The sequence below is a fragment of the Anoplopoma fimbria genome, chromosome 1 (genome assembly GCF_027596085.1).
Source record: "Anoplopoma fimbria isolate UVic2021 breed Golden Eagle Sablefish chromosome 1, Afim_UVic_2022, whole genome shotgun sequence".
Classification (NCBI taxonomy): domain Eukaryota; kingdom Metazoa; phylum Chordata; class Actinopteri; order Perciformes; family Anoplopomatidae; genus Anoplopoma; species Anoplopoma fimbria.
Genome location: NC_072449.1, coordinates 28,696,663 through 28,723,279, shown reverse-complemented (window position 1 = coordinate 28,723,279; position 26,617 = coordinate 28,696,663). Strand labels below are relative to the sequence as shown.

Genomic DNA, 26,617 nt, shown 5'->3' with positions numbered 1-26,617 from the left:
CAAACGGACCGCCGCCTCGAAGAACATAATTACTATTTTGATAGGTTTGAGACGAGGAGGAGGTCACATGGTGTTCTGTCAAAGTGCCCTCAAGCAACACACCTGATCCTTAATCCGAGTGGAAGCTTCAGCCAGAGAACTGAACGTCTGATCACTGAAGTCAGTTATTCTACAACAGCAGGCCTGCACAGCTGGCTCTGATGCAAAAAATAAAATAAAGTACACTTAAAACATCACGATCTATCTGCAGTGAAGCTCATGTTAAAAGTCGGGCTGAAGGATTCTTAGTTCTGAAAGCTCTTTAGTGTGTCCAGATGTCTTTCGGAAAATAATAATAAAATGGAAGCTGTGGTTCCGATATGAAAAAAGAAAAGTACTTCCATGTCCAAGTAATTAAAAGTCTCACAATAAAACCCAAGAGATGGACTGGGTGGAGGGTGGGGTCCCATCTCCACATTCTGAACACTAATGGAGATCACTCAGATGGTAAACATGTCACAAGATGGCCATCAAAATCACTCACAGCAGACGCTGCAACTAAAGGATTAGAGCTACTGCAACCAGAGCCGTGATGAGTCCAGTTTAGAAGAGACTGTGTGCATATAAGGTCTAAATAACAACGGCCAGAGTCCATATTAAGAGTGTTTAGTGGATGGGGTTGATCTAAAAAACTGGCAAAAAATGTATCATAAAGGAGAATTGACCCTTTGCTATTTGACCCGCCCCTTGAACGCAGACTGGCCAATCATACTACTACTGTCAGGCAGCTCCGACCAGGGTACGACAAAGGAGCTGGCTCTGCTCCGTGGTTTTGTGGATTTGGAGTCAGTCATTGTTAAATGTTGCCTAATAGTGGTAATCGTTACCCTGAGAGGTTTGAAGGAGATGTACATTTTAAAAACGCTACATTTCTACCTAAAAACCTGTGTGCTAACATTAGCAGGGCACACCACATCAATAGTTCTATGCTACGCTAGCTACAGTTTTTTCCAAAAATTATTAAAATGAAAACATTTTACTCAGGGAGTGCAGTTAGTGACAGTGTGGGCTCCATGGTAGCTCTGACGGATTGACAGAGTAGCAGCGGGGGGGCGGGCTCAGCGAAGGGTCAATTCCACTGATTTGAACCATCAGAGTCTGTTTACAGGCGATGGGCAGTACCTGTAAAAAAAGAACTATTGGCTTGGTGTTCTTGGCCTTGCAAAACCTGCCCGTACGTCACCTAACACTTCTAGAAGTGTGCCAATGAGTCGGCCGATTCCAGCTTCCGGGCTCGATGGGCTTAATTCATAAACTTAAAATCTAAGAGGGCAAATTTTTTGAGTCATGAGGGGATTTTTCTAGAATTATCTTCAGTGAAAACAGATCTTACACGTGAACAAAATTGGATCATGATTATTTTCCCAATGCAGAAAAACCCCACTGTGAGAACAAAGTATATAAAAAAAAAAATGCCAATGAAGGATATTTCACTCTTCTTAGCTTCATACTTAACAGAGTGAGTCAAAACTTGGCGGCGGCCCAGAGGTGATCAGACCCCCGATCCAAAAGAAACAGCTGAGCGAGAGTGCTGAAAAGAGGCTAGCGATGCACAATCCCTCCTCCTCATGATGGTTTCATTTTTTATTTCTTCTTTTAGCTTTGTGGTGGCCACTCCATCGATGAGTAGTGTGATGCTCTTCATCCGTCTCGTCTTTCAATCCTCCTTCAGAAATGAGTGTCTTTGTCCCCGGCAGCTTCAGCCTGTTGAAACAAACACAGGGAGGAAGTGATGCTGCACGTGGGTCATTGTGCTTAATGCTGTTATCCAAAAGCACATCACGGTAACCGTAAAGTGTGCACATTTTTGGAGCGAGCAGCCCAGGGGAAGAGTCCTTACTGTGACTCTAGCAGCATTAGTAACAGCACTCTGCCCATTCAGCTCCTCTGCTGAAGGAATCACATGCAGTGATGAGTCCTAATAATCAATACTGGATCATGCAGCTGGAAGAACTGGAAGTATACCAACATGTTCCTGATATTTATGTCACAACCAGCATTTTGATCATCAAAATAAAACATAATGTACTTGAAACAATGTATTTACAAGTTCAATAATACATTAAGAACAACACTGTCATATGTTTCACTCACTGGGACATGACTGCAGTTGCAACAGAAGAAACTCTGCGTCTCAGTGAAATTAAAAAATATTTGATCCAGTAGGAAGATGTATGTGCCACTGCTGGTTCAAGAACATGGAGCTGAATTAAAAGTATACATCCTCAGTTCATGTCTTGTTTTGATGCATGCTGTTCCTCATCACTTTCTCTCAACTTTCTCCTGTCTGTGTCCAATATTGTCATAAAATGCCAAAATGTTTACTACTACTACTAATTTCATAAACAAATCAATTATTTAAATCATTCATAGTGCAAAAATGTATTTGTTGCTTTCTACGCAAAAATGTCAGGTTTTGTCTGCTTTTCTCAGATTTATGTCAACACAAATCACAAAATCTTTTGGATTTGGACTGTTAGTCGGACAAAAACGGAACATCTCCTCTTGGCCTCTGGGAAATTAAGCTCAACATTTTTTTTAAAGTTTGGCATTTTGGGAAATGCACTGATGAGAAGATTCATGACTGTATACCGAATATGAAGCTACATTGAGCAGATAGCTAACTTAGCTTAGCACAAAGACTGGAAACTGGGGGATACAGCTAGCCCCGATGCGTTCGATGTTAAAGAAATGGCATCAAAGTCCATCATCTAAAAGGGATAGTTTGGATATTTCAAGGTGGGCTGGTACGTGAAAACACTAATTACCTAACCTTTAAACATAAACTAAAGAGAAGGCTTAAAGCAAACAAACCTGTAATCACAAGTTATCATACTACCTCATCTCTTGCACTGCCGTTACACACTCATTGATTTTACAAGTATGTAATGTATTTATGTATTTCATCGTACTGTATAGTACCGTGTTGTATTGTGCTCGACAGTGTTGTACGATAGTGTTTGCTGTTGAATTGTACCGATACTATAGGCCACTAAATGTCATCACATGGGATTACCCCAGGGATTACAGACAGAAATTAGCTCTCTAGCTAACTCTGGCACATTTACATCAAGGTGGTAACTGAAATGTTGATAAATGTGCACTGGTGAATAAATGAAAAAATTGATTCTTATCCATAGTCCGGTAGTGGTCGGCAAACCCCGTTAGGAGAAAACAAGTGTACGCTATATTTGATATATTTCAGCAAGTTTATCTTGCTGTCAAAACAGCCCTTTCGGACGGGGAACTGAAACCGTTTTCTATGCCCTCTTCAAAGCCACCAGATTCCATTGAAAAAAATAAAACATTCATTTTAGTACACGGGAGTTGTTGATCCAAAATTGCTGTTTTCTTTGTTTCATTTTTCCAAATGGAGTCTGGTGGATTTAAAGAGAGCATAGCAATGGCTTCCGTTCCCCATCTCACACAGATGTCTGTCAGCAAGGTACATTATGTAAATATAGCGTACACTTAAACCAATACTGATGTATTTGGGGTTTCTAACAGATTAAACAAACAAGATATAACTTTAGAGTTGCTGGCAGGCAGATTGAGTTAACTTTGAATGGATCCAGGCGACCCATTTCCTCTTGTTTCTGTCTTTGTGCTAAGCTGCAGCATCATATTTCACATGCTGACATGACATCCATTACTCGAGGATGATTCATTTTTCTTTACTCTACATCTGCCCAATCTTTCCCCATCATGCTTTTGTTTTCTGAACTTAAACGCTGACTAAAAGATCACTGGAACAGTTTGTGCTTTTTAAACATGGGTTTGCTGGTACTTGAGTGTCAGATGATCCACTGTGGAGCCTCACAAACATCACAAGATTTAATTCAATCAAACATCAAACTGTCTCCGTTCTGTCTGCCCGATCATCTGTTCAGCAGGCAGCAGCTCATTTCCTCTGAAAAGCCTTTTAAAAAAAACTTAATTGTGCTTCTAATTTGTGTGTGTGTGTGTGTGTGTGTGTGTGTGTGTGTGTGTGTGTGTGTGTGTGTGTGTGTGTGTGTGTGTGTGTGTGTGTGCATGACACAAACACACATCAGGCCTGCATGAGCTCATCTGACCTCTGCTGCTTATGAGTCATGGGAAGAAGTGTAAATGCAATCAGTGCACCAAAAAGGAAAAGAAGACAACAGATATCTTTCCTTACAAATAAAATGCTTATTCTGACATTTTTCTGTTCCACTGAACATCAGAAATTGAAAACAAATGTCCCTTTAAGATAGATTCCGCACTATTGCTGTAAAGAAGATCTGTATTTATGCTGTAGTCAATAAAGTAATAAATTCCTTATTGGACATGCACATAAAAAAATAAAAATAAAAAGTGCAGAAATTTTCCTTTAATGATGTATGTAACTGAAATGTGTCATTTAAATTCTCAATTTTAGGATGACGGGTTGTATTTTAAGAGAAAGCAAAGAGTCATTCAGTCCTTTTCTTTCTTTCCATTTGTGATGTTTTTACATTGTGCATCTAAGCAGCACATCATATTCCCACTCTGGCAAGCTTAAAGTTGGAACAAGTTGATATAAACTAATTTGTTTTCTAAAACTTAGCCATTAACCTAAGTGATGACACCACAGCGTCTAATGACTGAATTTCCTTATCTAGTTAGCGGTTTCAAAATGAGCTAAGTGAATAAACCACAGAGTGCAGAAACAGAAGACGGGCAGATAAAATGAAAGAGGATGATTCTAACCAGGGTGAGTGGTTCCCAGTCCCACTGGTGGCTCCCCGCTGAAAATGTACACACTAATGAATCATGGTTCAGTGAGGTGCTTTCCATCTAAATGGATGATTCTACTGTATCAACCCCAATAACAATAAAGCAACAATGAGTTTGCATTGGATCAAGAACAACTTAAACTGATGGTACTGCTGGTGTGACTGGCCATGCAGACTGGGAAAAAAAGCTTTCAGAGGCTCACACCGCTGTGGGCTTTAATACGATTTCCTCTTCCTCTGGCTCTAAGGCAAGCATCAGAAACAGTTACATCAATGCTCAATGTTTAATGTGTAGTTTTTGCTTCCTGGTCAGAAGTAAAACCAAACAAAAACAGTCCAATAACTGGACCCTTTATCAAGTGTCTCAGAATTACTTCGAGTAAAATAAAAAATGTATTATGTGATCATTTATCTCTCGTTATATGCCAAATATAAGTATCAAAGTATGTTTTACATCAAATCCCAGTCTTTTCGTCTGTAAAACCCAACAACACAGTTGCTTTTACGAAGAAACATGCTTGTGGATTGTAGTAGCTCATAGAGTAATATGATGAGATAAGAAGAGATGAGTATTCCAAAACAACAAGGCTGAGGTCTAATTTGTTCAAGGGACACTTTGATGATTTTCAACCGGGCTCTGTGTCAATACAGGGGTAGTACATGTGGAGGATTTGATTTATATCCCTCATTCAGTTTCACTGTGAAATACATCACAGTGCATAAACTAAAGACGCTCTAACTTCTGTTTCACTGGGACCTCAAGAAAGGTGATAAAATGCTTTTACTCCTAGTCCTAAAAGGAGGACTCAAAATGCTTCCCTCTTTGGACTGATTTCCTTCCCTGAGACGCTATCTAAATACTGTCGTGATTTGTGTATAGATCTCCAATTTGGCCCTGCTGAGATACATGTTGTCATTGGTGTTGGCTGCATCCTCTCCATCTGTGCACCATCTTCAGTCCAGATTTGTTTGAGACATTCTAAGGAAGCCGTTTCCAGTTAACTCCTCAAGTGTTAAACATAACAGGTTTATCCCCTGGAATTGTTGCTCAAGACCTGGATGCAGTCGTATATTTCATTTGTGAGTGTACAACTGTTGATACGTAATGTAGACATTTGGTTTGTTTGGTACGGCAGTTTTGCCCGAGACATCTGGTTCCCCAGGTGGCATGAATGTTCAGAAAACAGACTGACATTTCGCTGAAGGAGCCAGAATGAGAGGCATTACAGCAGGGTTTGGTCATGCAGGTGGCATGCCATACAGCGATGCAAGTATTGTCATCACAGCAACAAAAAGATGAAAAACAAAAAGAGAAAGATGAGAACGGAAGGAGGAAAGATAACAGATAAGGATACATGTGATAAATTTGGAGTAAATACAACAAAGACAATAACAGGAGGTGGAGTTAGTACTAGTACAGTCCATCACAGGAGGAGCAGGAAGACAGTCATGAGGGGTTTGAAACAGGAAGTCGGGTCCCGATTGGTTAGTGGAGGCCCATGTCAGATCCAAAAACCAGGCAAAATACTGCGCGAGTGTATAAATATATCTTTGGATTTGTCATGCCACCAAACAGCTCCCACCATTATTAATTTAGACGTGGAAGGAAAAAAGAAAAATAGAAAGCGTGGCTGAGTGAGCTGGAGAACCACAACAAGGACAATGAAGACGAGGATGTCAAAGAAGCACATTGAAAAGAAATAAAGAGACAGAGTGAAGCGGGAGAGCGCGTTAGAAATGTACGGGGGTTTCTAACAGTAAGGCACAGTCTCAAAGTCACTGTTATGGACCTCACCTGAGGACGTCGGCTCTGAGGACTCATTTTCCTCTGCTGTCTGAGCAGTGTCGGCCCCAGCAGCCGTCGTGTCATCATCCTTCCCTCCTGCCGGTTCAGAGGATTCATCGTCAACCTCCAGGGCAGCTGGAGAGGGAGGGGCGTCCAGCTCGTCCTCTGTCAAAGAGAAAAAGGTGACAACATTTCAACGACTGATCTCTTCAATATATCTTTTTTTACCCTTAAAGAACACTTGATCCACGACTTTTGTCTAGACGGAAATATCTTGACACATATTGGATGGATTGCCTTGACGTTTTGTTCAGACGTCTGTGGTGACCAGACGAAAAATCCAACTGACTCAGGTGATCCCTTGACTTCTTTCTAATGCCGCCATGACACACATTTGTGGTTCAGAGTGAAATATCTTGACAACTAATGGATGGACTGTCATACTAGTTGGTCCACTTATTCATGCCCCCCGTCAAGATTAAGTGGATGTTTAACATTATACTTTATAAACCTGCAATAATTAATTTGCTTCCTTGGGGGCAAACAGTTGCTTATTACTCAACCAGCAGTTACAGAGCAACGCGTTATTCATTTGAAGTCTTTGTGCTTGTTTCCACCTGATGACTGTTTGTCCATTCACTCTCTTTTAGCATGGTTTTATGTCTCTACCAACTCCTGAGGGAAATATCTGTCTCTTTAGCAGCTAAATGCTCCACTGTGTTCACGAGCTAGTCTCTAAATGTGTCTGCTTGCTGCTGAGCAGAGAAGTGTACAGTGACTATTTTCAGCTCATCCTCTGTAAAGAGCTGCCTGCTGAGGCCCAAAAAAACGACGCTATGAGAGCAGTAAGAATGGGGCAAAACAGTGAAGTTGTGGACTGGTCAGCTTAGCAATGAGCAAAGTTAATACATTGTTATTCTAATCATTTAGATAATAGCCGCTTTAACATCAGTGTGTTAGCATTTAAATCAAAGCACCGCTCTGCCAAAGATCAGCCTCAGAGAGCTGTTGGCATGACTGTAGACTTTTAGTTTGTTATTTAAGACTTTTATTACCTTGTGATGGAGCAGCAGGTGTATCCTGGTCCACTGCCACAGCAGCCTCGTTGACCTCAGAGGGGGCGGGGCAAGAAACCTCAGAGGGGGCGGGGTCAGATGGAGGAGCAGCGGGGGAGTCTGTGGGGAGGGACTCTGGTTCTGACACTATCACAGTCTGCTGGGCTTTAGTCTTTGGTGAAGAGTCGTCGTCTATGGCTGAGCATGAAAGGGGGAAGAAAAAGAAGAGATAAGTAAAGATAAGACAGAAGAAGTCAAGCAGAGAAAAAACAGAAAGAGACAACTGGATTTAAATATTCTACCCGTATCCTCCTCTTTCTGTGGCTCAGCAGGTTCATTGCCGCTAACAACTTGGCTCTCCATCGTCTCCTCAGTCTCCTCAGTCTCCTCCTGCTCCTTCTTCTGGGGTGGGCTGGACTCCACGCTGGGGGGCTTCAGTGGGCTCTCGCCTCCCATGCTGCTGCGGGGTGACAGCATCTCCATCTCCTCCCCCCAGTCTGATACAGGCTGGTGGCTCTCCAGAGGGAAGAAGGGGCTGAGGGGCTTGCCTCCCTCTGGTGACTCCTGAACCGCTGCCGGTGGCGGGATGTGGACCTTCGGCCTGGGAGGCCTCTGATCTTTGGGGCTTCCTGCTGACGTTGGTCGAGAACGAGGTGGGGGAGATGTAGGGGAGTTGTCTTTGCTCTTGGCTCGCTTCTCTTTCCCGGTGTCTTTCTTCTCGTCGCCCCTGGAGTCATGTTCCAAGTCGCTCCCTTCGTCGTCTTCTCCGTCGCTGGCATCCTCCCATTCTTCTTCGTCGTCATCTTCTCCATCTCCGTGCTTTGGCTCCGCCTGAGAAAAGATTCAAGAAGAAGTTATTAGAGTGCAACTCTTGTTACACTCTAATAACCTGCAACAAGAGTTTTTGGCCACTTTGAGGCAGCAAATTGAGCTGTTGATATTTAACCTGTTTTGCATACAAGTTGTCGATTTACGCAATTAACATTTAAAATGACTCCTTTGTTGAGCTTTTAGGTTTGGTCTCTACCAACTCTTGGAGGAAATATATAGCCAAGTAGCTGTTAATGCTCCACTTTGTTCACCAGCTAGTTTTATCTTTGTCTCTCTGCCGTTTGTTGCAGAGCAGCAGTACAGTGGGTTTTAAAATCTGAAGATCAAGGCTATCAGAGCTTGAAGACACTGAAACATTCCATAGAGTTCAGGGGAACTGCAGAGTCGGGTGATAATTCTGTTAATTTATCATTTTCATTAAAGATTTTTTTAATTTGTTTATTATCGAAAGCGTTTTTTTTAATGAAACAATTGCTTTGAGTTCCACTTATTCTGGATTTTTCTTTGTTCTAAATGAACCGTATATCAATCAGTCTAGTTCCAGGCCTGGGTCTGACTCCAGCATGCATTAATAAAACAGATGAAGCCCCTCTACCTTCTGTGCTGCGGGAGGTTTAGATTTTTCTTCGTCTTTCTCCTTCTTTTTCTCTCTCTTCATCTTGTCCTCCTTCTCCTCCTCTTCCTTGTCTCCTTCCCAGCGGTTGTCATGCATGCTGTCAAAAGGCATCAACACACGTCAACTCTGGAAGCAGCAAACTCACAAATAACTTTGAACATAGAAACATATTAAGTCTCACTAAAAAACAAACAATGCATTTTATAGAGTAATCAAATCAAGGCAGAACAAATACACAACCGGTTCGCTCGCCAACATCCAGAATTCCCTGACTGGGGTACTGTACCATATTCCAGTACCCCAATCTTGTACTTAAGTAAAAGCTTAAAAGTACCAAAGTACTCATTGTGCCCAATTTACAAGAATGTTTATTATATTACAATTAATTATATTATAATTAAGAATGCGTTAATGTTTTCATCATTTAAATTTGTCAGCAGTTAAAGGTGGAGCTACTTCATACACTGCCGGATAGCTTAACTTCTTATATTATATCAAAATATATTAGTTGATTTCTATTTTGTATTAGTAATCTGAATCTGCAAGGTAACTAAATTTGTCGGAAAAATGTAATGCGGTAAAAAGTACAACAGAGTACAATGGAGTAAAAGTATAAGTATTTCCATAAAATGGAAATCCTCGAGTAACCGCAAAATTGTGCTTAGGCACAACACTATCATTAAATACACTTATTGTGAATGTGTCAGTGGTGGTATGTTACTAACAGGCCAACAAATGGAAACAGTCATCAATAAATCAACCTTGAAAATAATAATGTCTTAAAAATGTTAAGAGTGATAAAGCCACACCTTCAACATCCTGTCAGTTCTACAATAGACTAGTTTAAGCATGAACAGACAGTCTTTGGATAATCTTTGGTAGAGGACAGACTGTGATGTCGTCTGTATAGATTTACCTGTAGCTCGGTTTCTGTCCCCGGCCCCTCCCTCTGCCCCGGTCGCCCCGGTCTCCTCGCTGGCCCGGGCTCCTGCCCTGGGACAGGAATTCACCAAATGTCGGCACTTTTGGAGGCCGCTTACTGTCGTCTGGAAAAAGAAAAATTGACGGTAAATGTAAATCATGTTGTTTGAGATACTTTATCTAAAAAGGTAAGGTGAATCTGAGGGGAGATAACTGAAAGATGGGAAAAGAAATGGTGGACGTGCGTGGTCAGAGTGGAGGGCAAATACTTTACAGGAAGTTATACGTAAAAGGGAGTCATTAAAGGCAGGAACCACAATTCATTATCCACAGGGGATATACAGTGAGTCAATGAAAGGAACCTTACCTGAACTTAAAACATCACTGCATCTACATAAAACTGAATATCTAATTCAAAATATAAAATTTTAGATAATTTAGAACTGTAAATCTTATTTAATCTGACAAAGATATATATATAAAAATACGATCTGTGCACTACATTTTTGTCATAACTAACCATGTTCTGTATTAAGAGTGGCGTCCTGTAATTCACTTAATGTAGCCCGTGGGAAATTGTTGTGCAACAGCAGAGTACAAATTTAGTGCAAGTAATAAACTATAAACAATAAAAATCATCACTAAAAGGTGCAAAAACCAAATGTGCACAATGCCAGAAATGTAAATATGTTTAATGACAAAACAACAGACAACAAAAAAAATGGTTTTAAATGACGCAAAAAACATCAGGTACGTAGTGGTAAATTTTCCACCTGACAAGCTTTGAATACCACATAAGTGGGTTGTAGTAGATTTGTATCTGAATGGAAAGATCACTCCGCTTATTTCATTGTGGAGGAAAATGAGAGCCGATAAAATGAGAAAGATACTAGAATGTTAGGGGTGTGATGGAGAAAGCGATAGTGGAAATAATTGAGAGAGGAAAGCAAAGTAAATAAAAAAAGTCAAAGGGAGAGACATAGAAGAGATGAACAGTCAATGGAGGGATGAAGGAAACAGAAGCAAGAAGGGAAAAAAAGTATAGAAGGGAGACAGATAAACCAAGGAACGGAAAATCAAGGAAATGTGTAGGAACGAAAATGGTTACAGTTAAGGAAAGATGTGGGAGGAAGAGGAGGAGGGAAGGAGAGGATGGGGGAAGAAATGAGAGAGAAGGTCAGATAGGATATGCAGAGAGGGGAGAGGAGCTCGAAGGGGGAGAGAGGAGGGGATGTTTTTGTGAAGTACAAAAGAAATGAAGGGATCAGTGAGGAGAAAAAAAAAGGGCATGAAGAGATTGAACAGAGCACCCTGAGGCTGTGAAGAGGACACACAAGTCATTCCAGAAATCAGGAGTAAAAAAAAAAGCCAAAGCGAGTGCAGGCTTTAATGTGGGGCAGGTGTAATGTCATTATCTGTAATGTGCTCTCCAGTCCGACACAAAGAAATAAAGGAACATGGGACTGAACAGCTGTTAGAAATAAGTCTCGGCTTTTGTTTGAACTTTCTGGCCACAGAAAAAGGCGAACATCCCCCTGGAGGTATTCAGAGAAGACAACACAAGCACTAAGAACTATTTTAAAAACACCATCACACATACTGAGTTTGATGTGCGTGAGGTTAGAAGCTTTCAAAGCGTTCAAGATAAGCAGATGTTAACAGATGCTCGCCCAATTCCAAAAGAACAACCCCGAGACAAACTGTACTGTGTTTGTGGTCAATCCTCACTTTCACATTATCTTTTTTAGAGGCTTGTTTATGTTAATGTGCAGAGCAAGGCCCAAATCCAGGGTATTTGCAGGATTCAGAGAGCTACTTTTAAGCTCTCTGAAAACATGAAATGGGAAAAATATTAGGCAATTAAAGAAATAAAATAAGGATTTACTCTACATGTGCAAAAGCAGAATGTGTTGCTTATGACGTGTTAAGTTATGTACTTATGTAGCAAATTACAATGCCAACCGCTTGATGTTTTCATATTTTAAAGCCTGAAAGGAAAAACGATTTAGGTTGTAAGTTTCTGATACTTAAACATACTCATTTGGTTGAGAAAGAAAATTCTATAAATAAAGCTGAACTATGTTGTTGAAAAGGAAAACTGCAACTGTTTGTTATTGTTGACTGACTCTGGTCTGTGAGTTTGGTTTTGGATGCAGCTGCTGTGCTTCAGACAGACACACAAATGGAAACAAAATAACACACGCACACACACACACACACGCACACGCACACGCACACACACACGTCTCAGTCCCATGCTGTGGTCTAACCTGAGGCCCTGCCCCGAGGCTCTGTACGACAGTTACGCCCCCGGGCTGCAGAGAGGACACACACACACAAACACATTACAGTATGTCCAGCATACACACAATCACACACATTCACACTCACATCTTGTACACAAGATAAATCAAAGACATAATAACCATGTAAACATTATTCATTTAGCTACAAAACCAAAACTAATTATCACTAGCGTGTAAACATGCGAGACGCTGAGATGAGAAATGTATCGAGGGCTACCTGTGGAAGACTTGGTACACATAAGTGTTAATTTTACTAAAATGTTGTAATTATAACTTGACATTAAACTGTCATCACTCCCATAAAACTATAGTTTAAAAGAACACTAAAGTAAATTTCTGTTGGCATCTCACTCTAAACGCCTTCGTATTTTATCTTTATTATCTTTTATATGTCAATCAGTCAAGAGTGACTGGTTGTTTCATGAAACATCTAGTTGTGCTCTTTAGGAACATTAGAGGAGCCAAACAAACATAAAGGAAGAGCAGCATTAAAGACGCAAGGCCCCTTGAGCAGAGTTTGACTTGTGTCCTGGGACTACTTTGGTCCCCCAGTAAATTATTTTATCATCCGGATGACTGCCTGGAATTAAAAACATGCATGCCCAAAATAATGTCATAATAAAGCTCTCCTGTAAGGACACTGTAAGGAGACGACTTCAGAGAGTTAATGTGCCTCTAGAAGCACTCAACGAACAGATTGGTCGTTAAGTGGCTTGTATGAGTCATTTAGGAGAACTCGCTGATTTCACCAATGTTCTTGTATTTTGGATTTTCTCTTAGGACAGATCCAATTGTTTTATTCAATAATGGCTTATGTTTCATTACTTTGTGTTTCAAAACCATTATAAATTACATTTCATAATTATGCTGATATTATCCTGTTTAACTCTACAATTCCTATACAATTTTACATGTAGACCACCAACACTATCCTTTCTTTAAATTGGCTGTTAATGATATTGTAAAGCACTACAATATCAATATGAACTTCTTAAAATTATTTCACCCCCTCCTGTTGCAGCTATCAATCACCTTCCTGTGGCTAGATATTAAATTACATGGAGCCATTTCTTCTTTTTTTCAGTGACAGTACGACCGTCAGGTGACACGGCATGAATTCAATTTAAAATAAAACATAATAATAATAATTTGGTGCATATTAATATGTATCTATAAAGGCTGCTTTATAGTGGTCGGGGCTGTTTATTCACTCGTTGTTAATGTACCTGTGCTTCACTGAGGCCACGTCCACACTAACCCGTTTTCAAATGAATCCGCATATCTTTTTCTGCGTTTGCACAGAGCGTCCACACGACACGGCGTTTTAGGGCACCGAAACGAATAAGTTTGAAAACTCTCCCGAGGACGGATAAGTTTGAAAACGCCGCGTTTTCATGATAGTGTGGATGACTGAAAACGAAGAAGTCCGAAAACGATGACGTAGGCACCGGCGTACGCTATTTGATTGGTTCTTAGCAGTTATGACGTGTCATTCCCTGATTCGTCACCCTCTTACCACGTGACCCTTTTCCGTAAGAGAACAACAACAACAACAACAACAACAGCCTTGATACCGATCGACTACCAGGTTAATTCAACATGGATAATGTGGTATTTGTTACAAATGTTTGTACATAGATGTTCAAACATGTAGGGACTTAGGACCCATGGCAACCCGGAGGGGGTTAGCGGTCTTTGGCTTCAGCTGGAATCAGCTGTTATGGAGAGATTAGAGCGGCGTTATCAGCCCTACAGAACGGACTTCTGACGGACTTGTGTTGACCAGATGTATGGACCCACAATCTAGTAAACTTCATTTAATAACTGTACAAGTAAATGTGCGGTCTGTGTGGGAGAGATAGAGTTAGACCTGCAGTGTTGTAACTAAGCTTGATAAAACTTCCACGAAAATAAAACTTCCACGAAATGTGTCTGTTTGAGTTTATGGAGGAAGATTTTAGAGGAAGTTCTTAAGAATCAAGCACAACAAGTATCAAGAGTAGTGTAATGTATTATCTGTAACCAAGCAACCAATGTACTTCCTGTTTACACCGGCATGCGCATGCCCAGTGTACGTGAATAGTCACGTGATATTCGTTTTCAGGGGAGCAAGTCTGGACGCACATAATTTCGAAAACGCATGTGTGGACGGAGATCTTAAAACCCCGTTTTCATTTGAAAACGGGTGAAAACGGGTTAATGTGGACATGGCCTGAGAGAGACTATTGGTGCCATTAAAGGAAAACTGGGGTCCTTCTGAAAGCACAGATCAGCACGACTGCGACTGAGAAGGTTGAGTTGGACTCCGGGGAAATACAGCTCTCATTTACATAACGAGCTTAATCAACTCTCATTTACATAACAGCCTTAATTAGCTGGAGGACGGAGGTTGTGTGGTGTCCTGTGGTGCGTGTTTACGATGCGGCTGTGAGACGACAAGTTGGAGTGACGGCGTGTCAGGCGAGCGATACATGCGATGGAGGTGGTGTCATCGTTCTGCCAGCTGTTGAGTAACCACAGCAACAGCACGCTGGTGTTGGTGGTGTGAGTGTGTGTGTAGTCTTACCTCTCCTGTTTCCTTGCTCGGGTGTGTTGCCCTCTGAAGCCACATATGGGTCCTCCTTGAACCTGTGAAAAAGGCTGCAGGGTTAGAAACACACACACACACAAAATATAAGTGTGTCCTTCCCGTCACACCTGTCAACTGGAATAAAGATGTCAAACACTTTCAGTCGTCCTCACCTGCCCTCTGTCCAGAGATGGAGGAAGCATTCAGATCCTTTACTTATGTAAAAATTTACAGTGTGGTCTTTACAGATGTTACTTTAAAAGTAACTAAGGACAATCAATATGATCAGCTAAATGTACCTAAAGTATTCAAAGGAGATAAATGTCCCTTACCTATTATATATACTATCATTAGATTATTATTACTCATGCATTCATGTCAAAGCAGGGTTTTACTGCTGAAGCTCATTTTGAACTGTTAACTAATGATTGTTTTCATCATGTATTAATCTGATGAGTATTTTCTCCATTAATCGATTGATTGATTTGCAAAAGTGAAAATAATGTGAAATGCCGTCAAAATGCCATGACACAATGTTGTTTAGTCCAAACAGTCCGAACGTATTATTACTAAGACATTAACATTATGATAAAAGCAGCAAATCTTTACATTTTAGAAGATAAAAATCAAGAAATGTTTTACATAAAAACAACTTAAACGACTATCAAAACAGTTGCTAATTAATTTCCCTTTAATTCATCAATTGTTTCGAATGAATTTGTACTTTAATATGTTTTGTGTGCAAAAAAAAAATGTATCTCCTTTTGAGATACATTACTTTTTTATTTCGAAACGGTAAAAATAGAGCTGCAACGATAAAAATCGATCGACAGAAAATTATTCTGCAACTATTTGGATCATTGAATCGTTTTGTAATTTTTCAAGCAAGAAATAGAGACTTTTGCTGGTTTAGGCTTTAACATCTGAAGATTTTCTGATTTTTCTTTGTCAGCTCCTTTTCTGACATTTAAAACAATGACTGAGTTAATCAAGAAGATACAGGGCAGATTTATTGATGAATGAAAATAATTTTAAGTCACTGCGCTAGAGCAAAGAAATCACATCAGTTCCTACTAAAATTCAATATTTCCTTCCTCACATGTTCTCCGTCTTCTGTGCATCCCACTCTCGTCTCCATTGGCCCGTGGCGTTACGATGGCGTGCGAGTCTCTCCTCGTCAATCTGCTCACGCTCCTTCTTCCAGCGCACGTACTCTGCTCTCTCCCGGCCGGTCATGGACATGGTCATGTCCATAGAGCCTTTTGGTCCAGGCCTTCGACTCTACAGAGACAGGATGTGTCACAAAGTGAGGAAAAATAATAATGCTGCAGTGGGAATGACAAGACTGGTTTGGCTGTTTAAGGCCATAGGACCTTTTCAAAGAACGACATTACTCACAGTCCACTCTTTCTCCAGCTCGGCTCTTGTCTTCACGTTATCAAAGTCCAGCCCGCCCCAGTTTCGTACATGTCTCCTGCTGCCCTCTTTGCGGTCTATGTCTGGCGCCGGGCCAGAACGTCTCGGGTCGTCCAGGAAGTTACGGATCGGCTTGTCTACATCCGGCTAAGGAGAAGATTCATAAATGTAAAGTTCTGCCACATTTGACGTGTTCTCCATGTTCATTTTGACCAGAGACCAAGTAAAGCCTTGTTAATTTCTCCTCAAAACATGATTCAATAAGGGCTTTCTCAGACTGCCAGTTACTACCAAGGACTTCCTTCAAACATAAGCAGGTCAGTCATTGTTTTTTTCGTGTGAGGAAATTAGTGTTTTAAGTTGATCAATAGAGCTGAAATGTAAGAGTCTGAGAAGAAAGATAGGAGGCAGGAATCTTAAAAAAAAAAAAAAAAAAAAAAAAAAAGATCAGATCACTAACATCTGCTGAGTTAAACAGTATGTTAACAGTGACTCTCATACCCGCTGTCCTCTCTCATACTCTGCTATTTTCTCCATCTCTTCATTCATCTTCTCAATGTTCTGTCGCCTCTTCTCCTCCCATTCCTGTCCAAAAAAACAACAACACACGGCTGCATCATTAGTGACTGATAAAGATCATTATAATACAAATACAAGGCGTTAACTTTGGCACAGAAAGGATTTTCCAATTAATTTCATGTTCCAAAGTAATCCATCAGAAATGTGCCCCGGACGATGTTGCATTGTGGTAATAGGGAGACCTTTTGCAGGACGACCCTGTTTTTTGGTTGAGCCTCCTGTGCTGACACCAGGCTGCAGCCTCTGGTTCTGCCCAGTGGAGCCAATGTGGAAGTTTCTTAAAACCTGCATTATCTCTACTGACCAGCAGGGGGAGACTCCTCAAGTTGCAAAAAGAAGTTAGATTGTATAGAAGTCTATGATTGTTTAATAGCTTTAGAATAGTAGTGCATCCACACTCACCTTGGATTTCCTGTCATTGCCACCTGGTGTCCCTTCTCCTCCTCCTCCTCCTTCTTCTTCTTCTGCTCCTCCTCCTCCTCCTTCACCTCCTCCACCACCACCACCACCTCCTCCTCCTCCACCTCCTCCTCCTCCTCCTCCTCCACCGCCTCCTCCTCCTCCTCCTCTTCCCTCTCCTTCCCCCTCTGCGTCCCGGTCCTCCTGACTCCCCAGGTTCTCCATCTCTGGGTGTCCGAGGTTCCCATTCTCTTCTCTCCTGGCGGCCTCCTCCTCCTCCTCCTCCTCCTCCTCCTCTCTGACCTCCCCGACCCATCCGTCCCGACCCCATCCTCCTGGGGGGGCTGTTGCCATCACTTAGCCTCTCACGGTTGCCATCGTTGGGCCCTCCTGGGTTGCCGCCATTGTTGGGCCCCCTTCGGTGCCCGCCATCGTTCGGACCCCCTCGGGGACTGTCAATCTGCCCCCAACGGTTGCCGCCATCGTTGGGCCTCCCTCGGGGGCCGCCATCGTTGGGCCCCCTCGGGGGCCGCCATCGTTGGGACCCCCTCGGTGGCCGCCATCGTTGGGACCCCCGGTGGCCGCCATCGTTGGGACCCCCTCGGTGGCCGCCATCGTTGGGACCCCCTCGGGGCCGCCATCGTTGGGACCCCCTCGGTGGCCGCCATCGTTGTGGCCTTCTCGGTGGCCGTCGCTCTCCTCTGATGTCTTCCGGCCGCGGGGTGTTCCAGGTTTCCAGTCGTTCACGACTCTCTTGTCCTGCAGGAAAGACACACAGTAATTTCAGCATGGACAGTAGGAACCATATTTTAATAATTTCAATCAGTATGTTGAGCAGGATCTTCAGGGGCCATGAAAAAAAAGGTCCTTGCCCAGTCCAAAGATGATCAGGATAGCTTTTTTTCCGGTCTCTTCAACCAAACAGATTGTAATTCATTGTAACTCATCTGTACTCACAACTACTTTATCATATTCTAGTTTAGAAATGGTATTTGGCTGGTAATTAAGTGGTAAATGTCTGAGTTCTGATAAGTATTGCTTGTCCTGAATTTAACACCTGTGCTAAATTTAAACACACTCAATCTCCTCAATCTGAAGATTTGGTTCAATCTTAAAAAAGTAGAAAAGACTAATCAGGGCTATGGATTATGCAAAACTACAACATGATGAACTCAGAGCGAAAGAGGCCACTACTGTTAATCAGCTTTTCAAGGAGCTCTTTAAGCTCAGGGATCAGGAGTCTGTTGAACAGACTAATGAACCAAATTTGACCTTTTGATTTTAATGAATATCCACTCAGACGAGTACACATATGGAGCAGAGGCCACCCTGTTGACCCATCTTTGTCTAATAACACTTTGAAGTGGGTCTGCAGTCATCAGCCGTAATTCTTGAGGGCAATTTGAAACTCAGCAGGAGCTGACGGCACCGTTACTCCTCCGTTCACCTCCTGGACCTGAGATTCACTGCTGCCGATGGTTGATTAGAAACATGCAAAGGGTTTTAATCGCTACTGTCCTCATTCAACTGTATGTTAAAACAGTAATCTAAAACATAGTGGAGCATTTAGCAGCTAAAGAGACAGATACTGCCCTCAGGAGGTGGTAGAGCCAAAAACAGAGTTAAAAGAGAGTGAATATTGGACTTAGATTCATAAGGCGGACACAAACATGAATGATCATGTTGCTCTGTATCTGTTGGGTGTGTAAATAAACAACGGTTTGCTATCAAGTACACCATACCAACAGAATAAATGATATGTCAATGTTGTGTGAACTCATTTTTGCTGCAAGTGGACAAAAGATCAGTTCTTGCAGGTTTAACTGAAATTAAGGACAGTGCTTGTAATGTTTAAGTATGTTCATGTCTTGTTCTACAAATTCGTGGTCAAAACCTGTGACTACAGGCTTATTCATCAGTTACATAAATTGCATGCATCCTGTTTTTTTTCTTTCTTGATTTAGCTCACAACGTGATCTGTTTCTGTTCGAATGATGCTGCTGGTACACTGGGATGCATTTAAATACTTTGCAGTACATGATACCAGATGTAAACGACTGAACTGAATTACATACTGAGCAGGAAGAGTTGGATAAACCGATTAAAGAGCAGGTTTTCCAGGACTGTTACAACATTATGTTGCTTTAATAGGTGCAATCATCTCAGCTGTTTTAAAGACAGAAATGTTTGCCAAATCAAATTGAGGATAAGCAGAGCTAGATGGATCCCTAACCAACAGAGGTGCACACACAAATCAGGTGAAAACAATCCTCTCATAAAGTCTCGTATGCTAACTTGTAGTATTATTAATCTGTGGCATGTTTTAATTATGTGCCAACATCATCATTTCCAGACTGTATTTTTCTACATACAGCATAGAATTGGTTATGCTAATAATAGTGCTGGTTTTATTCAGCCATTACGGGCAATGTGGGATATTATTCAGCAGGACCACTGTGTGGGAAAAACTGAATTTATAGAATATTCTTACCTCGCTGTAACGTGCATTTAAATAATCAGATTAACCAAGAACAGACACTGTCAGCTGTTAACTCTTTCTCTGAACGTAGAATTAATTCAATCAGCATTCGGAACTACTATATTATATAATTTATCAATATCAAAATCTACATATACAGTGATAGAACAGGATCACTGTACATTATCACTAAATACACAATGGAGCTTAAAGCTGCATTTGAATTTAGTTTTTATCCTGACATGTTTACTGGCTTTTACATCAATACAGCTCAGAACAACTTGAGGCTACTTGGTGATAATAACTGGAAACATAAACTAAACCGTCTTTCTAAGAAAAATAATCCACTGTTCATCCATATTTTCCCATTATAAAAACCTTTTCTGTCAGACAGACCTCAACGGCTACTTTTCTTCTACTCTCTGCTTGGCAGAAATTACCTGCATCAAACATTCATTAGACAAAAAAATAAAAATATGCTCACTATATGAAAGACATACGTAATAATTCTTATTCCAACTATGTTATTATATTGTTTATATTTTACCTTGTTGAATATCCCTTTTTGCTGTCATTTTAGGCAGAGTTTCCTACTGATATTGGTTATTCATCTAATTTTATATTAAGTCATTTAAATCATGGTTCTGATGATGTTGCTTGAAATTAAAAAGGGAAAGTTTGCCACCTTTTAGTATATGTTATATGATGGAAAGACATGTCAAGGGGCTTTTTCTACTGATCTTTTATGTGACTGTTATGTCAGAGTTTTAGTGGATGAATGTGTGCCTGTGTGTGATTATGATTAAAAACTTTGAAAAATTGGAATGATAAATAAGAAAGAAAGAGTTACATGACGCCTTACCCCCGTCAACTTAGATAGGTCGACTGTGACAGTGAAGTTCTCTTTCTCCGTCTTTCTCCTGTCCGTCTCTGGCTCATGGGGGCGGGGCTTCCGGGGTGTTGTCACGGCGATGCCCTCCTGCTCTGCCTTCTTCTTGTCTTCTTCTATTTCCTGTTGAGATAATGTGACTGAATGAGTGAGCGGAGACTACTGCTGGGTCCCAAATACAAAATCCGGACTCAACATTTTGGAATTCTATTTAAGTTAAATTGGCCGTGTCACTCTAAAGACAGACTTTGATTTCACATTAATCAGCATTCATTTTGTATCATTTTAGGACTGGCAAAAGTTTAGGGATGCTTTTGTTTTTTTTATTAACTGCAAAACATATAAACTAAGGCCATTATCATGTATTCAAGGTATAAAATTAGTATGTAATATAGAACTGGGACACATGAAATGAGGTCAACAACATATTTTGTAAAATGTTGGAAGTACCAATTTGCTGCATTCAAACCACAAACCTGATATAATGTCAGATAGAAGAAATGGTAATTGCTATATAGAGTAATATATAGGTTGCAGAATTTTGTTTAATATTTTAAGCTTACATTACAGTCATTTAGCAGGCGCTTTTATCCAAAGCGACTTACAATAAGTAAGCTGTGTCGTTACAACTTTTTATCTCCTCAGGCTTCAACTCAAAGCATCTGCCAATCCTTAGTGCCGATCCGCCACCAGTGCCCCCCAAATGTAAAATCTGTATTTCACGCTGGGTTGAACCTACTGGGACTGAAACTTAATGATGGCAGAGACACTCCTCAACATTTTTAGATGACACTGGTAAATATTCTGTATTAAATTGGCAGTGTGTAGGATTTAGTGACATCTAGTGGTAAGGTTGCAGATTGCATCCAACTGAATACTGCTCTGCTCACCCCCTTCCTTTACAAGCGTGTCAGAGAACTACAGTGGACTTCACGTAATAGGGAAACGTAAAAGGCTCTTTCCAGAGCAAGTGTTTGGATTCGTTCGTTCTGGATTACTGTAGAAAATGTGGGCAACATGGCAGACTCCCTGAGGAGGACCTGCTTCCTATGTAGATAGAAAATGCTCAATCTAAGCTAAGGAAAATAGACGGTTCTTAGTTTCAGGAGATTATACTCTAATAATAACAGTTATGATTATTATATTCCATTTCTGCAAATACACCCTCCTAAATCCTACACTGTTCCTTTAACTGTAGATCGGTCACATCATGGCTGACACCTGATCTGTTTACTAAGGTCAGTTTCAGCACCTGTCCATAGAAAAACATTTTTTTAAATGAAAGCACTTTGTGAAGTGGAACAACATTTATACCCAATACCTGTAATTACATAGGGTCGGCTTTGCATTACATATAACATTCCATGGTGAAAAAATAAGACATTTAACAACTGTTTAAAACATATTTCTTTATAAAACTTTAAACTAAGCCTGAAGATATTTGCTTGATTTTTTTGAAGGACACACTGGTACTACCGTATATTAGGACATCCAATAAAGTCTTGCGCACAAGTGCATCATGGTCTGTCAGCAATAATATCCTCAGTTATATTTTAGCATCCTCTAGTAGCATCACTAACTTAATGGGTTGATATAAAAGATACATTTAGTGTAAAAGTACTCCGGCTGGGCGGCTGTGGCGTAGTGGAGAGCAAGGTAGTTCTCCAATCAGAGGGTCGGTGGTTCGACACCCGGCTTCGGCAGTCGATGTGTCCTTGGGCAAGACACTTAACCCCAAGTTGCTCCTGAAGGCTTGCCATCGGTGTGGACTGGATGATGAATGTTAGTTAGAGTCTGATGGTGGCACCTTGATGGTGGCCTGTCATCAGTGTGTGAATGGGTGAATGATATGTAATATACTACTGACTGTAAGTCGCTTTGGATAAAAGCATCTGCTAAATGACTGTAATGTAATGTAATGTACTCCGTACCTGATACCTCTTGACCAGAGCTTCATTCTTCTTCCTCAGAGCTTCGATGCGTCTGTCCAACTCGGCATCCTTCTCCTCCTTTGTCTTGAGATCCACAGCTGAAGACTGGCACACAGAGGAGGAGGAGGGTTAGGAGAGCAAGTCTGTCCTTCCATATTCTATTTAATACACATTTTGTAAACACAGCTAAGTTTTAACTTTGGCATCTTTCTGCCTGTATCAACCCAAACTTCACCAGGACCTACAATATTTGATTCACAGTCTTTTGTTTCTCTCGCTTACTCACCATATCTGCCTCTGACTTGTCTTCATACACAGGAGGCCGACTGCTTGTTCCTGTGGTGAGGAAGATTAAGAGGATGGAGATGATGCCGCAGTACAAATCGGTCCATTAGTTACTTGTGATATTTAAAGCAGCCCCCTCCACCCAAAAATGCCTATTGTTCACTGTGACACTAGAACACTGTTTTCACTTTCAGCTGCTAAAGGAGGGAAGTTTATCTGAGCTCACCTTAAATCTGAGTTCCAGGCGTGTAACATAGTGATCGTACAACCAGTTTAAAAGACGATCACGTGTGATGTGGAACCTTTTCAGTGATAATGGAAACGTCTTGTGTCCGGTAGTTCAACTTTTGAAATAGACAATGTTTGCATTTTCTGGATTCGAGTAGGTTTAATGTTGAGATTTTTTTTTGTGTGAAAACACTACATTACACATGCCGTTATTTTATATTATTATTATTTGTGTTCAAGATTCAAATTTTTTACTAGCTTGATTTTCTTTTTATATATTTGTTTGAACATTGTTGGAGGGAGCCTGAGATCTAAGATTTCCATTGCTTCTATGCAATTGTTGTGCATATGACATTAAATAACTTTAAACTTCGAGGTTTTACATGTCTTCAAGGTGATCTTTAAATCTAATTAATAATTCGAGGTACTTGCCTAACAAAACACAAAATATGTGTTGGTTACAGCATAAGAAATGTGACTTCCCTCCATGTTCTATAACTCCAACAACATGTATTGAATGACCCCTCACGTGCAATATGATGAGGTCAAATCTACTGGATCTTGTGCAATAATTACATTTGTGCCAGTGCAATAATAACATTCATACTCGTGCAATAATTACTTTTATTCTAGTGTAAAATTACATTGTATTTATTGTAATCATTATTTAGAACCTGTGTTGTCGGCTGATGATTCTTGTTTGCTATAAGTTGTTTTGGTTTTGTGTTGTTTTTTTCCTGTGTCTTTAGATATCACTGATCACGAGTAGCTTTCAGAATGTCGTGTTGTTCAGTACAATAATAATAATAAAGGCTTTCCATTTCAATGGTTGGACAAAAATGATTATAACAACCCATAAATATACCACTAATATAATCAATAAATGGCGGTCCCTCTTGGCTCCAGAGGTAACTCCTGTTCCCCTTGTGACGTGACTAATCAATGTCACAGCTAATCACAGGTGACGTTACAGCCAGGTGTGTCTGTCTGTCTGTCTGTCTGTGTCTGTCTGTCTGTGTGTGTCTGTCTGTCTGTCTGTGTGTGTCTGTCTGTCTGTGTGTGTGTCTGTCTGTGTGTCTGTCTGTGTGTGTGTCTGTCTGTGTGTCTGTCTGTCTGTCTGTGTGTCTGTGTCTGTCTGTCTGTGTGTGTGTGTGTCTGTCTGTGTCTGTGTGTGTGTGTGTGTGTGTGTGTCTGTCTGTGTGTGTCTGTCTGTGTGTGTCTGTCTGTGTGTGTGTCTGTGTGTGTGTCTGTCTGTGTGTGTGTCTGTCTGTGTGTGTGTGTCTGTCTGTCTGTCTGTCTGTCTGTGTGTGTCTGTCTGTCTGTGTGTCTGTCTGTGTGTCTGTGTGTGTGTGTCTGTCTGTCTGTGTGTCTGTGTGTGTCTGTCTGTGTCTGTCTGTCTGTGTGTGTGTGTCTGTCTGTGTGTCTGTCTGTCTGTCTGTCTGTGTGTGTGTGTCTGTCTGTCTGTGTGTCTGTGTGTGTGTGTCTGTGTGTGTGTCTGTCTGTGTGTCTGTCTGTCTGTCTGTCTGTCTGTCTGTCTGTCTGTCTGTCTGTCTGTGTGTGTGTGAGAAACACAAGAACCCAAATGAATAAATCCTTCCTGCGTTCCTAAAGCTTCTGTAAGCGTATTAGAGCTGCAGCAGCAGACAGAACAGAAATTAAAAAGCGCCAAAATACCCCACGATGGAAACACACCACGCCACCGACACGACCGACACCGCACACACAGCCACACACACACGTACTGGTGTTTAAGAGCCACTGTGTTTGTATTACCTGTATTAGGTGGAGTAGAAACGACTGTAAAGAGCAATGTTTGGACGCGTTGCTGTCTGCCAATTCCTGCGCCTCAATGCGTCCGCTTCATCCAGCTTCCTGTTAGCTGCAGCTCACTTCCTGCCAAATAAAGATCCCCGTCTGGTGGATTTAAAGGGACAGTTACTAGATAAACTTCGTGTTGCTCGATTTTAACTAATACAACGATACTGTTTTGTTAAATTGATATTTAATTTATATTTTGGTAAATACCGATGTATATAATGGAAACTAATATATAATACGTAAAGCTTTAAGTGTAGATGTAGTTCGTTGACTGTCCACCAGGGGGCGCAAGCAGCCAGTGGATGATCTTGACCTGATTACCTAGAGGTTATTAGGTTAAATATCCTGCAAACTCTTAAAGGTAAACACATCAGTAAGAGCCACCTTGTGTCCTTTCACTTTTGAAATAACAAATTGAATAACATTTTTAAAAGTGCATAATCAGAAATTCAAACCAGGAAATAGTACCCAGATCTTGTACTTGAGTAAAAGTAGAAAGAGAAAAATTATGACATATTATCTGTTGATTATTACATTACATTACATTAGAGTCATTTAGCAGACGCTTTTCTCCAAAGCGACTTACAGTCAGTAGTATGTTACATATCATTCACCCATTCACACACTGATGACAGGCTACCATCAAGGTGCCACCATCAGACTCTAACTAACATTCATCATCAGTCCACACCGATGGCCTTCAGGAGCAACTTGGGGTTAAGTGTCTTGCCCAAGGACACATCGAATGTAATGTAATACCGGGTATGAACCACCGACCCTCTGATTGGAGAACTACCTTGCTCTCCACTACATATTATCTGTTGATTATATTTCTATTACAAATCTGAAGTACAAGTGCCTGACATTTTACAGTATCCTACTTGAGTAAATGTACTAAGTTAGATTCTATTAAATGGATTGTATTTGTATAGTGACCACTCAAATCGCCTTTACACTGCATGTCATCATTCACCCATTCACACCCATTTATACACTGATTGATACCTTGAATTTATTTGTGAAGGAAACTTTAAATACACCTCGTTCTTTTTATTTAGTTAGTTAACATGTAAGGGACCTTGTACATTAGACCCTTTTCACAGAAGACATTTCAATTTGTCACAGTATGAAAGGTATGAATAATAAAAATCACTGATGGCCATATTCCATTTAGTTGCTTCATTTTCATGGTCCTAGTAATGTACTTGCTGTTTACTCTATCAAGGTCCTTGATAAACAACAATATATAAAAAAACAACAGTTCAACGTGGTCAGTAATAAGCTTTTAGGAATGTTTTTAGTTTGGATAACGCTTTATATTAAGGTGTTTGTAATAAGCATTGATGCTAAATAACATTTTGATGTGTTAATAAGACTTTATAAGTATTGATAACAGCCATTTACCCACACTTAAAATAAACTTTTATTGCATAGGAACGTTAATAAAAGCCTCATGCCTCTTATAATAGTTTATATAGCATAACAAACATATTTATTGAGTTTGATTAACTTACTCTCATATCATTGTTAAATTATTTATGTTGCTCTGTTAAGATTAAAACATACTTTATTATTCATTCATTAGCAGTCAACTTTACACTTTTAACAGTAAACTATGCTTTTTGCAGCTACTGCATCTAAAGCGAGAACGATGCCTTGTTGGGGCATTTATTCTGCACACAGGTAAGTTAGTAATGCTTAATAAACAAGTTGTTATGCTATTATGTTATTGGA

At 40.6% G+C, this 26,617-nt stretch overlaps 1 protein-coding gene across 1 annotated transcript; it reads right to left on the bottom strand.

Annotated features, from left to right (window-relative positions):
• Positions 1-1,738: 1,738 nt before the first annotated feature.
• On the bottom strand, positions 1,739-24,927 carry ccdc9 (coiled-coil domain containing 9). The gene is made up of 17 exons (XM_054606570.1): positions 24,839-24,927; positions 22,839-22,888; positions 22,553-22,657; positions 20,595-20,744; positions 17,623-18,012; positions 17,257-17,331; positions 16,777-16,860; positions 16,258-16,422; positions 15,959-16,140; positions 14,857-14,918; positions 9,980-10,109; positions 9,043-9,160; positions 7,919-8,447; positions 7,617-7,814; positions 6,571-6,726; positions 1,843-1,926; positions 1,739-1,743 (listed from the first exon to the last, which is right to left on the bottom strand). Exons 2-17 carry the CDS (start codon positions 22,839-22,841, stop codon positions 1,739-1,741), a joined length of 2,436 nt encoding a protein of 811 aa, XP_054462545.1. The 5' UTR covers positions 22,842-22,888; positions 24,839-24,927.
• Positions 24,928-26,617: the final 1,690 nt, after the last annotated feature.

Bases quoted from the DNA above. Each gene is read 5' to 3' on its own strand.
- ccdc9 (XM_054606570.1), bottom strand. The intron at 17,332-17,622 runs GTGAGAGGCTAA...GGTGAAGGAGGA, and splicing joins AGGGCCCAACGATGGCAACC to GGAGGAGGAGCAGAAGAAGA. The intron at 1,927-6,570 runs GTGAGGTCCATA...TTCCTTCAGCAG, and splicing joins CTCAGAGCCGACGTCCTCAG to AGGAGCTGAATGGGCAGAGT.